Source organism: Lagenorhynchus albirostris, chromosome 1, assembly GCF_949774975.1.
Source record: "Lagenorhynchus albirostris chromosome 1, mLagAlb1.1, whole genome shotgun sequence".
In the NCBI taxonomy this organism is placed as follows: Eukaryota; Metazoa; Chordata; class Mammalia; order Artiodactyla; family Delphinidae; genus Lagenorhynchus; species Lagenorhynchus albirostris.
In genome coordinates, this window is record NC_083095.1 from 40,022,104 (window position 1) to 40,045,250 (window position 23,147).

A 23,147-nucleotide genomic window follows, 5' to 3' on the forward strand; every position below is an offset into this window, starting at 1 on the left:
AATAATTGCACTTAAAGCACTTAGACCAGTGCCTGGCACATTCCATAAACCTAAGCTGTGTTGTCATCTTTATCAACACGATCATCCTCATCAACATCGTCTATTTTCTTAAGATAACTTTCTGGAAAGGGAATTCTTTGGGCCAATGTGTTAATTTTGAAGACTTCTGATACATGGTCACCTTGCCCTCCAGAAAGGTTAACCACCAACACAATGAGAGCTCCTGGTTCACCACATAGAACCAGAAGTAGGTGTGGCCTCTTTGGGGAGTTCTCTAGCCCCATCCCACTAGTACAAGACTCATCCCAGGGAGGGTGCTACCTAAAGACAAGGTGATGTGCAGGTGTCTACCTTGGGATATTTATAAGACAGGCTACCACCAGATAAGAGACCAAAAGTCTGACATCCTGGAGCATTTGACCTATTTAGCTAAAAAAAAAGCTTATCTGGGGTAACTCCTAAGCAATGTTTGTAATAAACAGCTGGGCAATATCCTGAAACTACAAGGATTTTTCTTACTCAACCCAGTGAAACAGTGATTGAAGATATAAAATGGATCACCTTTAAAATCCAATTATTTTAATAGTTTCTCCTCTAGATTTCTGATCATAAGTTTTTCAAAGATGGAGAAATTTTACCAGCTTGAATCTCACTTCCTCCACTTAAATACTTCCCCTGCCAGAAAACTCTAAATCCAGTGTCTCAATCTTTTGTTTGTTTGTTTAACCCATTCTTCTCTTTTGATAGACTGAAGATGTCTCTCTTTAATGCTGTACTGTCAGCTAACAGGTAATTTGGGTTTTCTCACTATTAAGTATCAGAACATGAAAGATACTTGGTTCAAGTGACAAGTGGCGCTGCCCATTCCTAGAGGTTGTGCCACATGGCTCAGCTTATTTCCACGGTATTTCGGAAGCCCTGGGCCAGGCCGAAATCCCTAACCTACACTCTTCAGGCACAGCTGTCCCATGCACTGGAAATCCCCCTCACGGTATAGCATCCTGCCTGTCTGTCCACAAGAACGACACACAGACTTGAAGGACTTTGCCAACGCCTTCCTGAAATCAAGAAATGCAATGTCAATCCAAGCCCCTGCTTTACCAGGCAGGGCCCTTCAGTGAAAAGGAAATGGGGTGGTTAGTGATGACACTGTTTGGATAACCAAGAACCTGACAGTGATTGCACTTCCCTTCCTAAGTGCCCAGAGAGATTTGACAGTTAAGTCTAGAATTTTCCTGAACCCGGCGTCAAGCTACACATTTCAGAAGCCTCAGCCGTAACCATGGCTCTTGCCCAGTTCTCAGCAGACCACAGCCAGGAAGGCGGCAATAGGATGTGGGCCTGGGATGTGGCTGAAGCTCTAATGGACAACAGCAGGTGGGGGAGGGTCATCAGGGCGGTGGCAGGACACAGCCACTGACATGCTCCACCCACTCCCGCCTAGAGGAAGGAACTCCTGTCTGTGGCTGGACTTGAGATAAATTCACGATCCATAAACAAATACTACACAACTGCTGGATTCCAGGCCTGTGGAGAACATCAGCTCTTTAAGTTCAACCCCTTCAGAGAGAAGGAAGCAAAGGCGCATAGTTACTGGTCAACTGCAGTGCCGGGGGCCCCGACAAGAGCAGAACCGAGGACCCTGGATTCCAGGCTTTTCACCAGACCACAATGACAGGAAGCTGTTTAAAAAAAAAAAAAAAAATCCCTTTTCTGCTTCTTGCTATATCTGCACGCTCATTATTTCTTGTTATATAATTGTATACAGACCCTTATTTGTGGAACAAAATGCTCTTTAAAAATGCAATAAATCTGTTTATTGTATTTGCTGAGACTAGGAACTTTGATTATGCCACCCACAATACTAGGGCTCGCCACATCTGAACAACTTCTAAATTACAAAATACGAAAATAGCAAAGTCTCACCGAGGTGGGAGAAATACTTCCGGGTTGGAGGCCCATTCCTGCCAGAGTCTTGGCCAGCTCTGCTGCATTCACTCCACAGTTTGGGGCCACGTTCGCCTGACATCGAATGTGTACATTCATTTTACATACTGGATGGAAGAGGAAAAGGGAATCCACGTTCAGAAAGGAGACACGTCAACATGTGCTGTGAAAGAGAGCTGAGATAACCTGAAAGACCGTGACTGAGGAATTGCACACGCTGAATAATGATATCTTCTCATCAAATTCAACTGACACTCACAACGATCCCTCAGTGTAAGTAAATCCCTGATTTTTTCTCTATTTCTGTTCTGTGCAGAAGCAGTAAGCCTGGCATACGGAAGAATAATACATTTCAAATTTCTTTTTGTTTTCACTGTGACTTGATGCAAGACATTCACTTAAATCATATTTTAAAAGTCATCACTGATTTCCCAGCATGATTCAATACAGAGATCAAAACATTCATCACGGCAACAGCTCACTCGATTAAATAACAAGGAAACGTGTCAACCGACTTTATGCCATTCCTTGTAACTCTCAATAAAAGGTAGCAGTCTAACAGCCACGTGTAGATGGCTGTTCAGACAGGATGGAACTGGTGTTTCTGAGAGAAACGCCTCTAAGTAAAGCTTTCTTTCTGAGCACTGTCTTTGGGTGGCCCTCACAGCACAGAACGCGGCATCCTGTGCAGCAGCTGTATTTCTCAGTGCTTGCAGCCTGTGGCTTCATGGGTGACAGAAAGCAACATTTTTAAAGGTCAAGGCAAGTGGCAGTTGGAAGAGGAGAGCGAAGCAAGCTAAGCTCCTGGTGCACAGGAAGCTGACTTGGGGTGATGAAAGACCCGAGGTTTAATCAGCACAGAGTTCTGACATGGTTTCTTGACACGGGCCCTGCTGATCGGAGGCAGGGATAAAGCAGAGTAAGATGCGTTGAGGTGTGTCAGCCCATCTTTGGAAGTACACACAGAGCCAGGTTTCGTGGTGCCTGAAGTGATGCAATTGTAGGGTTGCCCTCTTTAAGAAAAAGAGCATTTCATCAAGTAGAGAACTTGGAAGGTACCTTGCAAGGGAGGAGCTCCAAGGCTTAAGCTTCATTAGATTCATAGGAAATCCACCTCTCTCAGCAAGGCTGGTACGGAGACATACAAGCCTGCAGTGGCCTTTCTAAAGCTCCACGTGACAATAAAAGCAAAAATGATAGGAGCTGGAACACTGCAGGCGTGCTATCCTCAGCACCACCAGGGACAAGTGCAATGCAAATGAATCCCACCCATGGTTCTGCCTGTCAGCAACAACCATACGAAAGCAGAAAGTGACTTTCACGCTAGAAACCCACACCTGGGTGACACCATCCAGCTAATGATCAAGCAGTGCCTGAAACAAAGCTACATGTGAGTTGGCTGCTGTTTTGGTTGAAAAAGAATTATTTCAGGTATCTATGAAGAAAGAATAATTAAATGGTGCTCTGAAGAAATACAAGAATTTGCCTTTCTTAAAGACAAGTGACTAGCCCCTTTTTGTTAATAGAAGCAGGTCTGGTTAAGTCCAGGCAGCCAGTGGAAGCTGTCCAGTTGTACTGACATGAACTCTGCCTCCCCTGGTGACACAGAATGTGTCTCAGGCTTCAGGCTGAAACTCACATGTATTTCAGCACAGGACAGTGCACCCCACGACAGCCAGATTGTTACAGCAACACTCAATGAGAGATGACTCCAGGCCAACAGCCCCTCAACTCCTAACAGGACAGGGACCAGCCCCCACATCCTTATCCTCTGCTGAGGCAAAAGCTCCAAACTCAGGCTCCACTGGACATTGTTGTTGAAGTGCCTGCCCTCGCACGGCCACCTACGCTCTGATCTCTATCAAGCTCTTTGAGAAGACACAGGGCAGACTGAGTTATGCTTTTTTTTTGCGTGTTACGCAGGCCTCTCACTGTTGTGGCCTCTCCCGTTGCGGAGCACAGGCTCCGGACACGCAGGCTCAGCGGCCATGGCCCATGGGCCCAGCCGCTCCGTGGCACATGGGATCCTCCCGGACCGGGGCACGAACCCGTGTCGCCTGCATCAGCAGGCGGACACCCAACCACTGCGCCACCATGGAAGCCCTGGGTTATGCTTTTATAACCCAATTCCTGCTTATTTTTGGGGAGGTGATCAAACCAACTCTCCTGCTGGCTCTTACTCACAACTCAACCTTCTCTGCTGGCCACCTCACCTCCTACCATCTTCCCTTTCTGACCAGATCCCATCTTTTCCTCTTTCAAATACCTATGGAAATACACAATGACTAGCCTGTACTCAGTACTAAATAGAGGATAGCCAACAGGTTAGTTAACCAGACAGGACATTTCATTTAGCAAGTGAGTAAACATTCCATGGTTAGGAAATCTGTGGCTCACATGCAGCTCTCTTTCCGTGCCTGACGAGGGACACATACATATAGAGAGAGCCACTAAGATGTTCATTTACAAGGTATCTAAAACCATCCGTCCTAGGTCAGATTCTGAACTGCAGAATTCTGAGAGCTCGCAGCAAGGTGTTCTCACGAGGAAGTGGGTACCAAGCCCCCGAGAATCTCACTTTTACACTGAAGTCCTTGTCGCATTATCCCCCAGAGCAGGGAGCCACAGTGATCACAGAACGTTGGCACCTTGTAGTTGTGGACGCTGAACTTGTGTGGGATGTTGATTCCGAACCTCTGCTCAGCAATCTGTAGCAAGGAAACAGGAGGACGAGAGCTGAAATTCCATACCCACACCTTTGTGAAAACTGTAACAGGAGCCCACCAAACGCAAAGTGTTACTATGACACCCGAGATGAGTATACTATTACTGCTCAGCCACGATGAATTACCCAGGCCTCACCACGCAGACGAAACACATTTTCTAGCGAACAAGACTGGCTGGACAGAAATGTGTGGTATACATTAACCTGTCCACCATCTTGGGAGATTAACAGAAATTTAAATATTCATTTCACATTTTACATTCACTTGGCCGTGTTTCTCTCCTGGCCAATTCCTCACACCCATGTCTATTTCTAGAACCTTTTAACTTCAGGATTCAAGACATCTTTTATAGGCAACATACACTTGCTATCACCACAAGTTCTTCCAGAAATTGCGTCATGAGGATGGGGTGACCCCCAGAGGACAGGGAACCACAGAAGGAATTTATTCCAAAGTGACATTCAACTGGTGATCTTATTCAGCCCTTCCAGCCTCTGCCTGTCTTTGTATTTTGATATCTGAGTGCAAAGATTCTGCTTTTATCTCACAGACGATCACTTCTCAGGATCAGGTGAAATCTCACGTACTGTTTCCAGCAAACAGTTAAATTAGGCATATGCTCTATAGTCTATATCACAGTTGGAAGCAATAACAACAGAGACACACATAACAAGTCGTGGGGCAATATTACTCCTCTTGAAACGTTTCTGGCCTCCTTCTCATAAAAGAAAGTACACATGCCTCTGTGTGTACTCTCAGCCATCCTGGGTGTATACTGTAAAGAACCATCGAGTTCCAGAGTCGGACTCTTCAGTGCATCTGTAAATCCACTGCTAACTGTTGGTAATACTCCAACTGCCTTCTACCTCCAGAATTGAGAATGTACGCCCACCTCAGCTGGATGCAATGCTAATGGCAAGAGTGATGTTCAAGCCTTTATGTATAGATATAGATCCTCCTTGAAATTCCTCGAGAGGCTGGAGGGGGCCAAAGGTCCCTTTATTTAGGAAGTGCAATTTACAGTTAACAACATACTTACCATATCAATTCTATCTTGTAGTATGGATACTATTTTAGGTCTGAGGCTGAGAGAGAAGCTAGCTAGCAGAGGCTGGGTTCTACATTCAAATCCCAGTCATCTGATGCCAAACTCAGGGAAATCTCTTCAAATTAGTAGAACGGATCCCTAGAGCTTTTACCCAGCTGATCACTAATGGAGTCATTTCCAGGACAGGTCAAGCTATGCAAGTAAAGAAATACAAATGCCATAATATAAAAAGGAGAGAAATTTCAATTCTGATACCACCATTGGCTTCAAGGAGTATGGAAGGGAATTGGGAATGAAAGGGAGGAAGGAAAAGACAGAGGGAAGAAGGGAGAGAGAGAGAGAAAGAGAGACAGAGGCAGCGAGAGGGGGAGAGAGAGCGAGCAAGAGAGACAGGGAGCGAGAGAGCGAGACAGAGAGAATGTGCTCGCATGAGCTCATGCAGGCACTTAATCAGCAAACTGCTATCTCACCTTTGAATCCACTTTGTTAATATTGTTTTGGCAGGTGCAGGCTGTAACAATTAGATGATGGCAGCGCTTGTGGACGACACAGGTGCACACTAGGAAATTAAATCCAGCGATTATACATTTATTGGAGGCACCAGGCCATGGTGGCTTGATTTAGATGGTGGGCCCACATGATGGCAGCCAATGCTCCCGTTCTTCCTATATTCCTCACCACCACCCTAACTCAGGCCTTTGCTCACGCCTGAACTACGCATACTCAGGTCCGGAACTAATGTCATCCTTCCTGGCTTTCCTCCTTCCTGCCCCAACCTCCAGAGGAATCATCTCACAGTATATGATTCTGGTCACCTCAGGCCCATAATCTAAAGCATTCAATCGTGCCTCACAGTCAGTCAAACTAGAGTTGAAATTTCCCAGATGGGTTTCAGGCTCTCCCAAGCCGACCCCAGGCTCACCTGTCACCTTTCTTCTCTGGGGGCTCTTTGTTCCACTAATAACTAGACTAGGTGCTCTTCCTGGAGCAAGTCTTCACTCTCCCCAACACACTGTCCATGTCCCTCTCAATCCCTGGGGTATCTTCCTTTCCTATCACTTCACTAAACCTTAAATGTATAACAAGACACAACTTTAAAAAATGTCTCTTTTATGAAAATATACTCCCCATGGCTCCCCTTCTAGACTGAAAATCTCTCCCTCCTCTAGTCTCCTACAACCTCTAGCTGGCCTCCCTCATTTCAGATCTTCCACATACAGCCTCTAATGTCCTCAGGATTCCCAGCCAGCATGATGACTTGAACAAAGTAGGCATTCATTAAGTATTTGCAGAATGACCCAATCAATTGCTTGAATAGTTAGAACTTTCTAAATAACATTTTTTAAATTTTCATTCAGACAACTGATAGAGTGCAGAGTCCAGTTTCCATTAAAGGATGAACATGTGCAATGAAGCAATATGAAAATACACATCATTTTTAAGATCTTTCAAGACATATGGAAGTTTCTAGGATTAAATACATAAAGAGAGATGACATGTCAGCAGGTAGCACTATAATCTAAAACAAATCTAGCTGTCATCAGATTGAATTCTCAGGAGAACCAAGTTCAAAGTGCCCAGAGAACTGGTCTTTTTATATGAGGGAATCCTTCACATAGAAAAATCTTATATTCCAAGGCATTTGTTTTCTTCACAGTCAGCTTGGCTACAGGTTTATCAATTTTATTGATCTTTTTGGAGAATTATTGATAGCATTTGGTTTTGTGGATTTTTTAAATTGTTTTCCTAATTTCAATTTCACTGTTTCGCACTCTATTTTTGTTATTTATTTTCTGCTGCTCAGTTTAGGCTTAAATTTCTCTCCTTTTTAAGATGGAAACTTGGATTATTGATTTTAGACCTTTATTCTTTTCTAATATATGCATTTAATACTCTAAATTTTCCTCTGAGCACTGCTTTCACTGCCTCCCACAAATTTTGATAAATTGTATTTTCATTTGATTTAAAATATTTTTTATTTCCTCTTGAGTCTTCTTTGACCCATGTGCTATTTAGAATATGTAGCTTAATCTTCAAATATTTGGAGGTGTTTGAGCTATCTTTTGGTTATTGATTTCTAGTTTAATTCCACTGTGGTCTGAGAAGATACTTTTTATGATTTCTATTCTTTTATTTGTTATGGTTTGTTTCAATGTCCCAGAATGTGGTCTATGTTGGTAAATGTTCCTAGTAAGCTTGAGACGAATGTGTGTTCTGCTGCTCTTAGATGGAGAATTCTATAAATGTCAATTTGATCAAGTTGTGATAGTGCTGTTTAGGTCAACTATATTCTTACTGATTTTCTGCCTGCTGGATCAGGCAGAAATGCTGATCAATTAGAATCAGAAACTGCTGAGATAGTAAATAAAATTAAATCCAACTATAATAGTGGATTTGTTTCTATCTCCTTGCAGTTCTATCAGTTTTTGCCTTAAGTATTTTGATGCCCTGTTATTAGGTGCATATACGTTAAAGATTTTTATGTCTTCTTGGAAAACTGACTCCTTTTATCATTCCATAATGCCCTCCCTTATCCTTTATAAATTTCCTTGTTCTGAAGCCTGCTTTAATCTGTTTGCTTTTTTTTAGCATGATTGGTATATCCTTCCAACTAGGCATGTGGTTTTATATCCCTTTGCAAGATGTGAACAAATTAGTGTCCTCATGTCTCCTGACCAGTGTTCTTTCCTGGTCCTTTAACAGGTGGCCCACTGAAAATCAGCTCTTCAAATATCCTGGCACTATGGGCCATGGTAGAAGAAATAAACTAAAAACACAACAGATACGTCACAAATCATGTATTTTTAAACTCAAAAATGTAATCTTGTTTACCAAGAGGTTCTCAAGTTATCTTTGTATGCATGAGACGGACAGAGCATACCCCTGTGCTGGAGAGGTCCAAGCCAAAAAGTGAACTATGTTGAACTAAGTGAACTATGTGAACTGACCTGTCAACTATGCTCTCATTTGAGGCTGAAATTAATAGCAGAAGGTCAATTATTGTTGTCATATCAATTCAGTTTTTCCTAAATTTGAGAACTCAGTAGAATTGTTCATACATATTAAAGTCAAAATTACATCCAAATGTATGTCTTATTCCATTCTTCTAAGGGAAATAATATTTTACTTCCCCTCCTTCAGAAGAGAAGGTGGGATTTCTTTATTTACCTAGTTTACCATAGGTTACCACTCTAGGATAGGTAGTATTATTTTACCAATGATCTGTAGGGTGTAAATTAAGATAATAGGTACCATATGGATAAACCATGAGATGATGCTCAAGTTAATGATGAGGGAGGCCCAAATAAAAGAAAAGTCCAATCCAGCCTGGCTAAACCTCCAGATTAAGGAGACTTCTTTTCCTCTTTCCTTTTTTATTTCATTCCAATTCTTCTGGAACACTAATCGAGGTTATCTCAGAATTGTGAAAATCAAAATAAATTGAATGGATAATAACTTACAAGACCATTAACAGCCTAACTTTGAACATTCTCACATTTAACTAAATTCAGAAAATCCAAAAAGCAACTTGGATAATAGCTTCTATTTCCAATTCAGGTAAAGAGAAATCAGCATTGTGCTACTTCTCACTCCTACGGACAAGGGGATTGTAAAACACCAAAAATTTATCTTCAAGACTCAAGGGTCCTGCTCACAAAATCGCATTACCTTTTAGTATGTTCATGATCCTGCAGAGACAAAACTTTAAACAACTACACTTATATAGGTATCCTGGATCCAGAAATAAAAACATCCCCTCTACTTTGTCTACAAAAAGACATGGCTAAAATTTAAACAAAACTAAAGGGTTGTAATTCTATGGGGGTCTCATTTGACCTACAGAGAGTTATTTATCAAAATATTAATGGAATGTATCCTGTTTCCTCTTGGTATAATCACTTTTTAACACAGGAACAAGATTAAACACAGTTTTAAAATGTTTTCTTACCTTGGCATTGATAACCCTGTTTCCCAAATACACCCCTGTTCAAGACAATAGAAAAAAAAGAAACCATTAGTCAAATATTTCAGCAACAATGTTCCTATAATTACAGTACTTAAGGAAAACAAATTTCATCCTCTGGTCCTTTATAAAAAACACAATTTCAGAGAAGCAGCAGAAATAATGTCCTTTTTAAGCCCTTTTTTGTTACCACAGGACAAGGAGGAAACTGATGAGTTAGAATGCTCCGCATAACAAACAGGTGAGTTTGGCAATTCTCATTCTACCCATCGCTGCGGCAATCCCCCAAGTCCTCAGTGAAAATAAACCTCCTCTGTGTGTATGACTGAGCCTCTTCCTGAAGTTTCACTTTACTGCCTTATTGATCATTCTCTCTCACATACACATAAAGACACGCAGAGGGTGAAGTAAACAGATGCAGATATACATATGGATGTAAACAGGTGAGTCCACTCCAGCTGCCTGACCTGAGGCATCTTCCATCTTCCGTGTACCCACATCACCCAGAGTCCACTGGGGAGCAGAAGTGTGGTCACAATATGCCCATCATGCCCACAGCTTTCATCTCTGTCTCTCCCTAATACAGTCTCTGGGTGATGGTGATATGATTCTCATTCTTATTAACAAAAACCACATTTTACTAAGCCAGTAGGATATGCCAGGCAATGAGCCAAGCAGCTGACCTCTAGCATCTCATTTAATCCTCATAAAAGCCACGTGAGGTAGCACACATAATAGGATGGCCTAGAGCACAGATCCTGAAGCTGGATGGCCTGGATGTGATTTGGGGCAAGTTGTTAACTACTTTGAACCACTGTTTCTTAATATATAAAAAGGTATAATAATAACAGTACCTACTTTATAAGGTTATCATGAAGATAAAAAGTGTTGATAATATAAAATACTTAAAACAGTGCCTGGCACTCTAGTGCATATAAAAGTTTACTATGTAAATAAAATAAAATTATTGTCTCTGTTTTGCAAATGAGGAGACATTGCTGGGTTATATAGCTTGTCTAGGTTCACACATCTAGTTGGTGATGAGATTGAATGACAGAGTCCATGTGCTTAATCATATATGTGTGTGTGTGTATGTGTATGTGTGTGTGTGTATATAAAACACATAACCACTATTTCAAGTGTGTGTGCATGTGTGTGTGTGTGTGTGTGTGTGTGTGTGTGTGCATGTGCGCGTGTTTCACAAGGCCAGTTAGGTAGGAGTTAAAGTTTCCTTGGTAGAAAAAAAATTGGTGAAATTATCAAGTAAGTTTCCATTAAGAACGTTAGTTGAGATCACAGGTTGTCACCACAAATGCCTACAGGGGCAGACAGGTCACGTAAAGGAGGGAAGCCAAATGGTGTGACATGAAATAAAACAGCAACAGACAATTATCCTTCTGGTCAGGCAAATTCAGGGAGAAGTGGGTCTAACTGGAACATGCAAAGAAGAAAAATGGGCTCGAAGTTGCCAGAGATGCTAATTTTTTCATTAAAAAATGGAATAGGAACCTCTTCCTAAAGACTACACTTTTAGGCTTCATACATATCGACAGCCAGTTTAGGGCCTTTGGTTTAGACAAGACTCTATACTTTTTCTTTCTTTTATATTTTATTTATTTTTTTATTGTGTACAAATTTAATGTCTTATTTCTTTTTAAAATTTATTTTATTGAAGTATAGTTGATTTACAATGTTGCGTTAGTTTCTGGTGCATAGCAAAGTGATTCATTTTTTATATATATACATATATATGTATACATATATGTTCTTTTTCAGATTCTTTTCCGTTATACGTTATTACAAGATATTGAATATAGTTGCCTGTGTTATATAGTAGGTCCTTGTTGTTCATCTGTTTTATATATAGTAGTATGTATCTGTTAACCCCAAACCCCTAATTTATCCCTGCCCCCTCCTTCTGCCTTTGGTAAGCATAAATTTGTTTTCTATGTCTGTGAGTCTATTTCTCTTTTGTAAATAAGTTCCTTTGTACCATTTTTTTAGATTCCACATGGTATCATATGATATTTGTGAGGGGATGGAAAAAGGTATTCCACGCAAATGGAAATCAAAAGAAAGCTGGAGCAGCAATACTTGTATCAGATAAAATAGACTTTAAAATAAACACTGTTTCAAGAGACAAAGAAGGACACTACATAATGATCAAGGATCAATCCAAGAAGATATAACAATTGTAAATATATATGCACCCAACATAGGAGCACCTTAATATGTAAGGCAAATATTAACAGATGTAAAAGGAGATATCAACAGTAACACAATAATAGTGGGGGACTTTAACACCCCACTTACATCAATGGACAGATCATCCAGACAGAAAATCAATAAGGAAACACTGGCCTTACATGACACATTAGACCAAATGATATTTATTGATATTATCTATAGAGCATTTCACCCAAAAAGCAGCAGAATACACGTTCTTTTCAAGTGCACATGGAACATTCTTGATAGATCACATGCTAGGCCACAAAAAAAGCCTCAGTAAATTTAAGAAAAGTGAAATATCAACCATATATTCCAACCACATCACTATAATATTAGAAGTCAACTATAAGAAAAAAAAAAAACCTGCAAAAAACACAAACAGATGGAGGCTAAACAGTATGCTACTAAACAACCAATGGGTCACTGAAGAGATCAAAGAGGAAATTAAAAAAATACCTAGAGACAAATGAAAATGAAAACATGACAATCCAAAACCTATGGGACATGGGACTTTGCTGGTGGCACAGTGGTTGAGAATCCGCCTGCCAATGCAGGGGACACAGGTTCGATCCCTGCCAGGAAGATCCCACATGCCATGGAACAGCTAAGCCCGTGCGCCACAACTACTGAGCCTGAGCTCTAGAGCCCACGAGCCACAACTACTGAAGCCTGCGTGCCTAGAGCCCATGCTCCACAACAAGAGAAGCTACCACAATGAGAAGCCCGCGCACCGCAACGAAGAGTAGCACCCGCTTGCCGCAACTAAAAGAAAGCCCGTGCACAGCAACGAAGACCCAACACAGCCAAAAATAAATAAATATTAAAAAAAAACCCACAACACCTATGGGACACAGCCAAAGCAGTTCTAAGAAGGAAGTTTATAGTGATACAAGCTTACCTCAGGAAACAAGAAAAATCTCAATAAACAACCTAAACTTACACCTAAAACAACTAGAGAAAGAAGAACAAACAAAACCCAAAGTTAGTAGAAGGAAGGAAATCATAAAGATCAGAACAGAAATAAGTGAAATAGAGACTTAAAAAGTAATAGAAAAGATAAATGAAACTACAATCTGGTTCTTCAAAAAGATAAAAAAAAATTGATAAATCTTTAGCCAGACTCATCCAGGAAAAATAGAGAGAGGGCCCAAATCAATAAAATCAGAAATGAAAAACGAGAAGTTACCACAGACACCACAGAAATACAAACGATCATAAGAGATTACTATGAGCAACTATAATGCCAATAAAACGGACAACCTAGAAGAAATGGACAAATTCTTAGAAAGGTACAGTCTCCCAAGATGGAACCAGGAAGAAATAGAAAATATGAACAGACCAATTACCGGTACTGAAATTGAATCAGTAATTTAAAAGCTCTCAACAAACAAAAGTTCAGGATCAGATGGCTTCACAGGTGAATTCTATCAAACATTTAGACAAGAGTTAACACCTACCCTTCTGAAACTATTCCAAAAAATTGCAGAGGAAGGAAGACTTCCAAATTCATTCTGTGAGGCCACCATCACCCTGATACCAAAACTAGACAAAGATATCACAAAAAAAAGAAAATTACAGGCCAATATCACTGATGAACATAGATGCAAAAATCCTCAATAAAATACTAGCAAACAGATTCCAATAGTACTTTAAAAGGTTCATAGACAAGACCATATTCTTGATTAAAAAGGCCAGAAACACAAACTAAGCCTGCATTCTGACTGTTAAAAGGTATAAAATCCAAAGTAATCACAAAACCCCCCACAAAACACAAAGTAATTGATCAATACTCAGAAATGAATCTGAATCAAGTGTTTCTGCCTTAAACAAAATGACTAAAATTTGCAACAAAAACAAAGATCTCCTTTTATGCTGCAGATATGAAAGTGTGTTTCTTCCTCCTGAGAAGGGTGTGTATGTGTATGTTTTGTGCATGTGAGGGTATTTCTTCCTTCTCTCTGCAAATAAATGTTTAATGTTGCCTCTAATTGAAGATAACTATTACTTAAATTTATTTTACATTATAGATTTGCCACTTGAGTAACATGTATAGTAAGATATTGCCCCAAATCATCTAGAATTTCTCAACTATTAATTATCTTGATTCTTAAATGCCAGGGATTATAGTATGTGATCACTGAAAGCTATTACCTTTGTCTACATACTATAAGGCTGAAGACTACTGTATGTTTAGTTTACTTGCAACAATTAATTCCATAAGTCATCATGTGATTCATGCCTTCTTAGAGAAATACTGTTGATATTTCTTTCCTCCTTAGGGATAGATCATTTATTAACTGATTAGCCTCTCTCTCTAATTAGTGCTTTTTAACCAGTTCATGATTCATTAGCACTTTTACCAACATGATTGGCAAAAGAAATAACATATAAAACTTAATCTGTAAATTGTGTAATTTTTTGGTTGGGGATTAAAATTTCTAGGTCAACATATTAGAGTAAGAGAAAAAAATCAGATTCTAAAACAATTCTTAATAATCATGCTTTCTCCTGAAATCACACACAACCAGAGGAAGTCTCAGCTCTTGGGAGGAGAGAAGACAGGGGACCTCTTACCAGATAAACTCCCTGCAGTGAGAGCAGTAGGTGGGCTGCCTCAGGTATGTGGCCATGAACTTATGTCCGTTGATCTGGTGGACTCGCCTTCGCATAGCCCTTTGGCGCTTCCTGGTAAAATGTTTGAAGATTCGGTCTCTCTGGAGAGTAGCTATATATTAAAAGAAGGGAAAAAAGAATAATGTGTAATGAACCTACCAGCACCTAATGTATGAGAAAGTTTGGTAGTTCAAATACTCCCCAAATTACTTTTTTCTTTCTTCAAGATGTAAACCACCCCAGAAAATCATCATGCTTTGTTAGACATACGTGAACCCTGGGATTCCCAACTGCCTAGTTATAATTGGCTATCTTGGGCCAGTCTCCCCCGGAACAGAGCGTGGGTTCCCCAGAGTTTCGATGCGCCAGTATGTGACAGCAGCATGGTCTCGCAGTCCCTGTCCAGCTGTCTGGGACCTCAGGTTCACCGACTGGCTGCAGTGACCGGCTGGCAAACAGGGCTCCTCATTACTCCCCTTTCATTCTGCTGTCCTCACAAACTTAGTGAGGGAACTGCCCCCAACACAGTGAGAGCCCTGCCCAAAAGCATCAGTTCCAGCACCACCTCTGTTAACTTGGAAGAGGCAGAAATTAACTGGGAATACACTCAGAGTTCCCTTTCTAATTTCATATTTTAAAAGTAGTGGCTCCTAATCTGAAGACTCTAAAAACTGTGCACCATTTAAAGATCATAAATGATATCTTCCACCTAACTGTTCTAGAACTTTTCCAATGTATGCAGAGACTTGTGATTATAAAATAAAGATTCCTTCTTCAATAATGCTTTTAAATGAATCACTGCTCCAAAGGAAACTAAAGGAATCATGCAAGAATAATCTGCTAATAAATTTTAAAACCTGGAAGAAATAGAAGATTTCCATGTAAATACATGGTCAAAATTAGTCACATAAACCAAAAAGTCTCATTTTTTAGAAGGAATTGATAAAGTTTTTAAAGGACTACCTCTAATTCTGAAGGATTCATTTTATGTAGACTTTTCCCAGTAGCAATATACTCAAATAACCAGAAACTTCTATACTATCCAGAATTATCTTAAAAAGAAAAACTCACTATGACCAAGTGGGAATTTTCTCAGGAGCATAACAATGGGCATATTATTACAAAATCTATTATAGCTTATTCTATTAATAGGTGAAAGAATAAGTATGACAGTTTCAATAGATGTTTAAAAGGCACTTGATAAAATTTAACTTGTAATCCAATAAAAAATTCTTTCGAAAAGACTAAAAGATTGTCTCTTTAACATGACTAACACACATTTTCACAGGTCAGAAGTATCAAACTGAATGGTAAATGTTAACAAAATTCCTGTGACAGTTAAGAACGAATAAGACTAATTATCACCACTATTATTTAATATTATTCTGAAAGTACTCACCAAAGTTGTTAGAAATGAAACAAAAGATCAAACTATTAGGAAAAGGTGGCAAAGATACCATTATTTGAAGTTGTTTAATGTATGACTAAAAAACTCTGGAGAATTCAGCCTAATCTATTAAAAAAATGAGTTTGGTGTGATGGACAATAATAAATCATTAAAAGTCAAGGTATTTAGTATATCAAAAGAGCCAATTAGAATAAGTTAAAAAATCCCATTCATACAACCAAAAAAACCAAATTATCTAGGAAATAATTTATCAGAAGTGCAAGATTTATATGAAAAAAAGACTATAAAACCAACTGAAGGGTATGAAAAGGTAAGTAAAAATGAAGTTCTTAAATTGGAACACTCAATACTACAAAGTTGTCAATTCTATCTAATGTCTAAATTCAACAAAATTTCAATCAACATTCCCAAAGGATGTTTCTAAACTTGACAATTTTTTTCAAGGTTTATTTGGTACTATAAATATTTTAAAACTGTCCCAAAATTTCAATGAGGGAGGACCTGCTCTACATGTTAAAACATATTATAAAATTACGATAATTTAAACAGTGCTCTACCCCCTCAAGAAAAGTCCAAAACTAGAAATCAATTTGGCTGAAAGAGAATATGGTTCAAATCAGTGGGAAAAGATGGATTATTCAATAAGTGGTGTTTAGACAACTAGGTAGCCTTTTGGGAAATATCTTTACCTCACTCCTTACACCCAAATAATCTCAGATAAATGTTGAGGTGGAAATTATAGAAAGAAAGAAAACATGGGAAAAAAATACACTCCTAGGAATGGGATGAGGATAACAAATTTCTACAGCCATAAAAGATCCACAGATTTGCAATCTATGAAATTTAAAGTCCTACTTGTCAACAGACACAAAACAAAGTTAAAACAAACTGGGGAGAAAAGGATTTGCAACATGTGACAAAGTGTTACTATTTATAATATATATAAATCATTAAGAAAAGAGGATAAACAATCTAGTAAAAAAGGGGCAGAGGAAGTGAACAGGGAATTCATAAAATTATAAATGCAAATAGACAATAAACATGCCAAGATGTCCAATCCTATCCAAGACAGACATATAAGAACTGCAAGGTAAATGACATTTTACCTCTTAAGTCGGCAAATACTTATAAAGGTAGTTAACATGCCTACTCTTACTACAGTGTAGGGAAATCTGCACCTCCAGCCTCTGCTGGTAGGAGCATAATCTGGTCTCTTGTCCTCGCCCCACCATCCTCTGCCTGTATTTACCCTGCTAAGCCTCAGTGTTCCCATCTGAACCAGGTAGTGCCTTCCTCCTAGGTTTTTTCCAAGCACTGAATGAGATAACGCGTTAGAAACGTTTTGCCCAGAGCTAGGCACATGGTCACATTCAACACGTAGCTATTTCAAGAATGATTTCTTTCAGTGACCAATTTGACAAATACCTGTCAAAGTATTTATTCCAGTTTTATTGGGAAATAACTGACCTAACTTCACTGTGTAAGTTTAAGGTGTACAAGCATGACGGTCTGATTTACAAATACTGTGAAATGATCACCACAAGAGGTTCAGCTAACATTCACCTTCTCATATAAATACAATAAAAAGAAAGAAGAAAAGGAAATACATATTTTCTCCTTGTGATGAGAACTCTTAGGATTTATTCTCGACTTTCCTATATACCATACATCAATGTTAGCTGTGGTTATCATGTTGTATACATTACATCCCTAGTACTTACTTATCTTATAACCAGAAGTTTATACCTTTTGACCACCTTCCTCCAATTCTTCCTCCCCCTACACCCGGCCTCTGGTAACCACAAATCTGATCTGTTTTTCTGTGAATTGGTTGTTTTGTTTTTCCTGTTTGTTTTTTAGATCATACAGTATTTGTTTTTCTCTGACTTATTTCACTTAGCATAATGCCTTCAAGATCCATCCATGTTGACGTAAATGGTATGATATCCTCATTTTTTTATAGCTAATATTCCATTGTGTATATATATCACAACTTCTTTATCCATTCATCCATCGATAGACACAGGTTGTTTCTATATCTTGGCTATTGTAAACAATGCTGCTATGAACATGGGGGTGCAGATATCTTTTCGAGCTAGTGTTTTTGTGACCTTGTCCAAGTGTTATGTGCATTTCCTTTCATGCAACAATTCAACTTCTAGGATTTGTTTTCTATAAAAAAACATCAGAAAGCAGGAATATATGTTATATAGATATCAATCATTATATTCTTTTTAACAGTAAAAATTAGGGTCAATACAAGAAATCTCAAAGAATAAAATGTAGAAATAGTCCAAATAAACGTTGCTAAGATACCAATTCTTCAGAGGCTCTAGCATGGTTAAAATTGTACCTGCTTCAGGTTTTGTTTTGGGGTGTGTGTGTGTAACATCTCTGGCAAGCAGCCCAATTACTATCATTCTCAGGTTTCCCAGCTATCTGAAGAAGATGAAAATATACCTTTGTCCTCAGCGCTACGGGGATAGTGTCATAATCAATATTCCTGAGAGGTTCTTACAATTTTGGATAAGGGTCACATAAGAACAGAAGTCACTGTACTGTACTGCTCTCTTCCACAATACTTCTAGAAGCCATTTAGTAACCACAAAATAAACAGATTTTAATGTTCATTTGTTGACAGATGATGAAAGTTAGCCTAATGATAAGACCCTATACCTGACCTACATTTTCACCAACCTAAGACCCAGCTCAGTACTGGCCAAAGTAAAACTTGTATTGAATTACTAAACACTTATCACATCTAAATGCAAATTAAATTCTCCATGGGGGTCCAATTACCAATAATTTACTCATTTAATCCCTTAATACTATAAAGATTGGTTAAAAGGTCAGCTCACTTGCAGTTTTAATATTTCATGAATTGGGTCTTTTTCCCCCCCCTCAACAGCTATTACCATTGCAGTAATGTGACCTATCAATTTTCCAGGTGATTTGTTATAGCTGGAAGGACAAAGGAAGAAACTGCTTGTAGTTGTTCACCAAGTCGGTCATCCCCTAATGCCTTCGCTCCTGCCTTTCACCCCGCCCTGGAATGTTCTTCCTTCCTTTTTTTTTGTTTTAAACTAGTTAACTTAGACTTTCCTGTGTGCCTCAGAGCCTAAGGCAAATCCTGAATCAGAGTGAAATGCTTCTCCCCTCTGTTTCCACAGCAACCTGGGAGCACACCTCCATCTTTTCCCTTATCCCAGGAAACTAGGGGTTATGTCTCTTTCACCTCCTATACCCAGGTGCCTCATAAGACCTCATACATGGTCATTTTAACTAAACTTCACTCTTCCCTTTTCTCTATTCTTTTGCACATGTGCCTCTTTTTGTTTAGAAAGCAAACACACACTCACCCACACCTCAGCATTTGCAAGAAATTTAAGTCATGTAAGTAAACCGGGGCCCCCATGGCTTCATATGGCTTTCCCTATCACCATTCTTTTGCTGGCTGCCCTGACCAGGAAGAAACAACTCTGGGACTTAACTGTGTTCCCCAGAGCACAGACTCAACCCCCATTTGACAATCAGAGTGCAGAGGGAGCTTCCTCATTGTTCACACGGCCTCCTGTTGACTTAGGACTGAGTTAGAAGGGCTAAAAAAGACGATGTAATCCTGTGTACCCTGGGCTTTGAGAAATCTTTCAGATCACGTGTTAGTTGAACACATCAAGCCATCCTAACATGCTCTGCAGCCAAAACTTGCATCACAACCTCTGTTTTGCTCCTGAGGTGCTCAATGCCTCTAAGTAAATAGGAAGCTGGCTCAGTGCCCCAGAGTGGAAACTCACATTCCAGTCTCAGGAGGTGGGCAGGTCTGGAGCCCTGATCTGGCCTATCCAGGAGTTGGTGTTGCCAAGCCCTCCCAACCACAGGGTGGAGAATAATTATGTCAAATGTAACGAAGCTTAACTAGTTTGAAATAAAATTATATTTCATAAAATCTGATTGTCAGCCCACACACTCTTTCAGAACTTGAGGAGGCACAAGTGAGTAGGAGCCACCCCAGGGTAAGCTTCCATCGCAGAAAGCTGTGCTGGTCTGAAACTTGCGCTGCTGATGTGAGGCTCTGCCAGGGAGGAGTGGCTCTCCGAAGTCTCTGTCATACGGTCTAAACCTGATCTCAAAAATAGTAAATATTTCATCCTTTTTAGTCTTCTGCTCTCCCTACCTGAATTTAAGGCTTTATATACCAGATATAGACATCTGTATTTGAAAGTACTTCTGAAACATTCTGATGTGAGTCAAAACAGCATAGTTCCAAGTTTCCAAATGACTGTAAGCATATTAAATCAGAAAGAGAAATCTACGGCACTTTTTAATTTTTAGAATTACTGATATAAAGCATATAAAAGAAATACCTCTGATGTAGTGTAGAATGCAATTTAAGTTGAATTTGCTCAGCAGCAAAAGCACTTAGTTTACTAAAATCTGGTCTTCAAGGGGGCGGTGCAGGGAGGTCGTGCAGCCTTTATATATGGCAGGCAGGAGAGTGTGGTGGGTGAGCGCTTCGAATCTGGAGCCCAGCTGTGAATCCTGCTTCTTCCCCTTATAAACTGGGTGACCTTGGGCAACTTGTTTTATCTCCTATGCCTCAGTTTCCTCATTTGTAGAACATGAAGGGCTAGAGAACTCTCCTCAAACGGCCATTTTGAGGACTTGCTGAGATAATAAGTGTAACATAATTAGAAAAATACCTAGCAGGTGGCAACTAAGTGCTACCTATTATACTTGCTGTTAAAACTCTTACTTCAGAGTTCAAGAAATAGAAGGGATTTTTAATCCAATCACCTAATTGCCTAGAAGAAGAATCAATACCTAGGAAACCATTACCTAGAAGTTCAACAACGTGCTCAAGGCTCATCTAGTAGCTAGCTAGCACCAGAACTACCCCCGGAATCCTCCACTCTTGATCTTATCCCAGGACCATACGGTTAACACCATCCTGCACTTTGTCCTTTATTAACATTATTAACATTGGGTCTCCTAGAATCTTCTAGAATCAACTGGGTCTCTCCCCTGGAAAGTAATAAATTTTCTGGTGAGGAAACAGAAACTAACAGGAAGGTTAAGTGAGGTCAGGCAGCCAATGATAGAAGTGGGGACGCCAGACCCTGTTTACTATGTTGAACTACTGAGCAATGCTATCAGATGTCTTTTTTCTTCTTCCTGAGACATTCATTTTCTCATGTGTGCACTTGGGAGGTGATGACTATGGGAAAAACAAACAGGAAAACCTTAGTGTTGACCAAAAGTTACTAGTCAAGAAAGAACCAGAGTGTGCTATGTTGTTAATGTTTCTAAAATACAAAATATCCTTGAAAGGTAATGCAATAAGGTAGTGAGAGAATTTTGCTTAGTATTATCCAACATACTGAATAAGCAACCACGTGATCACAGAACTGTGTGATAAAGAATGATGCTTAAGAACTTAAACTTAGATGATTCCTGTCTGAGACAATAGTGATAATAACAGAACAATTAGCACACGTATTAAGCAAATACATAATTTAAATGAGTCTTTACAATAGGTACACACAACCAGTGGGTGACAGCATTTATTGGGTGTTGAGTGAAGAGAGAATCGCAGGAGTTGTGTACCTAGTCGTCTGATTAATTAAGGAAGACTTCATAAATGGGTTGAGATTAGCTGTTGTTTGGAAGAGGAAGGAGAACCTGGTGAAGCAGGATAGGGAGAGGATTCCAGGAATTTATGCCAGCACCAGTCACAATGGCTGTGACAGTGTTGGTATTAAAAATGGCAAGCAAAAGCCCCCAAATGGCACTGAGCAGAACAGAATCTTCTGTTTTTTGAAAAGAGCTGAATCACATGACTCATAGGTATTTCTAAATTCAGACAGAATGATTCAACTCAACGTAGTATGAGACCTGACTCTACAGGAGCTATACACAGGTGTTTCTCAGGGACTTGGCTTCCTCTGAGGAAGCACAGTCTACAAAAGCATCTACCATCGTGCAAACTCATGGGGATGACTATCACTGGAAAGAGGAGGGAAAAACAATTTGTTACTAGATTGACCCTCTCGCAGAGGACTCATGGCTCATAGCATCATGAAAGCTGAGCCCATTCTCACCCAACCCCACCTAACCCTCCAGTCTCCTCTGTCAGCAGAAAGAGGAGCAGAACAGAGGTCATGGATGCGGCCATCAGAAATGGTACCCAAGTTCCATCAGGAGCCTTGGGAAAGGCCTCTTACCCCACTGTTATAAGAGCCCTGATCTCCCATCGTCCAATCACCTCCTTCTTAATTTCACCCCTTGTATCTACGGGTGTTGTCCAAAGTACAAACTCTCTCCTCAGCCCTGAAGAAAGGGACCTTGGCTCCAATAACATCTGGTTCCTCTCACTCCACAATTTCTTCTTAGTCTCCCTCACCAGCTATTCTCTTCCACCCAACGTTTTAAATATGTGTGTGTCCCAAGGTTCTTTGTACACCATTCTTCTGGTCTTTAGGGGCACTCATCTCCTCCAAGACTTCAAAAGATCTCTTGACTTCCAACAATTGCCTAAGTACTGAGGACTCGCAAATCTGCAGCTCTAGCTCTGGCTTCTAACTACTAAACTTGTTTCTAAGTAGCTTCTCAGTATCTCTTCAAGACATCCCCAAAGTACCTAAAACTTGACATTTGTAGGCTGAACCCTCTTCCCCAACCTCCTGAACCCATGTTTCTTCCTAGATAATAGTACCACTATGCTTGGAGTAATCCAGAAAAAGAAGAAAAAAAAACAAAAAACAGCGCAGAGATGTCTTCAGGTCCTCCTTCTCCATCCACAACAAACTGATCGTCAAGTTCTACTAAGCCTTCTATGATCTGACTGGGTCTCTCCCTCCCATGCTCATTGGGTATAGTTAGTTCATGCCTTTTTCCTCTCATCTGGACTGTGAAATAGTTTCCTAACTAGTCTCCCTGCACAAGTTTGCTCCCCTCTGAAATCCATCCTTCATCCAACCAGTTATGTGCAGGAAATACACATAATTCACAGTGTATGTGAATATCCTGCATGGAAATCAGGCTTACTGTAGTTGCCCTATTTGAACCATAGTAAGGTAGTAGGGGGTATATTTTCCCCAAAGGGTGGTGCTTCCACTGTCCAACATCTGAGAGAAAGTTGAGTCCTCAGACAGCAAAAAGACTTTCAAGTGGGCCTTAGTCAGGTGGGAGACTAGTCTTTCCCCCAGTCCTCAA

General features: G+C 39.9%; 1 protein-coding gene across 1 annotated transcript in view; it reads right to left on the bottom strand.

The window, feature by feature from the left end:
- The window catches only part of PRKCH (protein kinase C eta), a 222,877-nt gene that overhangs the window by 87,920 nt on the left and 111,810 nt on the right, over positions 1-23,147 (bottom strand). Inside the window, exons 3-7 of the mRNA XM_060141782.1 lie at positions 14,489-14,639; positions 9,671-9,705; positions 6,192-6,280; positions 4,526-4,655; positions 1,927-2,054 (exon numbers count right to left, since the gene is read on the bottom strand). Of these exons, the coding sequence (XP_059997765.1) occupies positions 1,927-2,054; positions 4,526-4,655; positions 6,192-6,280; positions 9,671-9,705; positions 14,489-14,639 (533 nt within the window). The remainder of the gene's footprint in view (positions 1-1,926; positions 2,055-4,525; positions 4,656-6,191; positions 6,281-9,670; positions 9,706-14,488; positions 14,640-23,147) is intronic.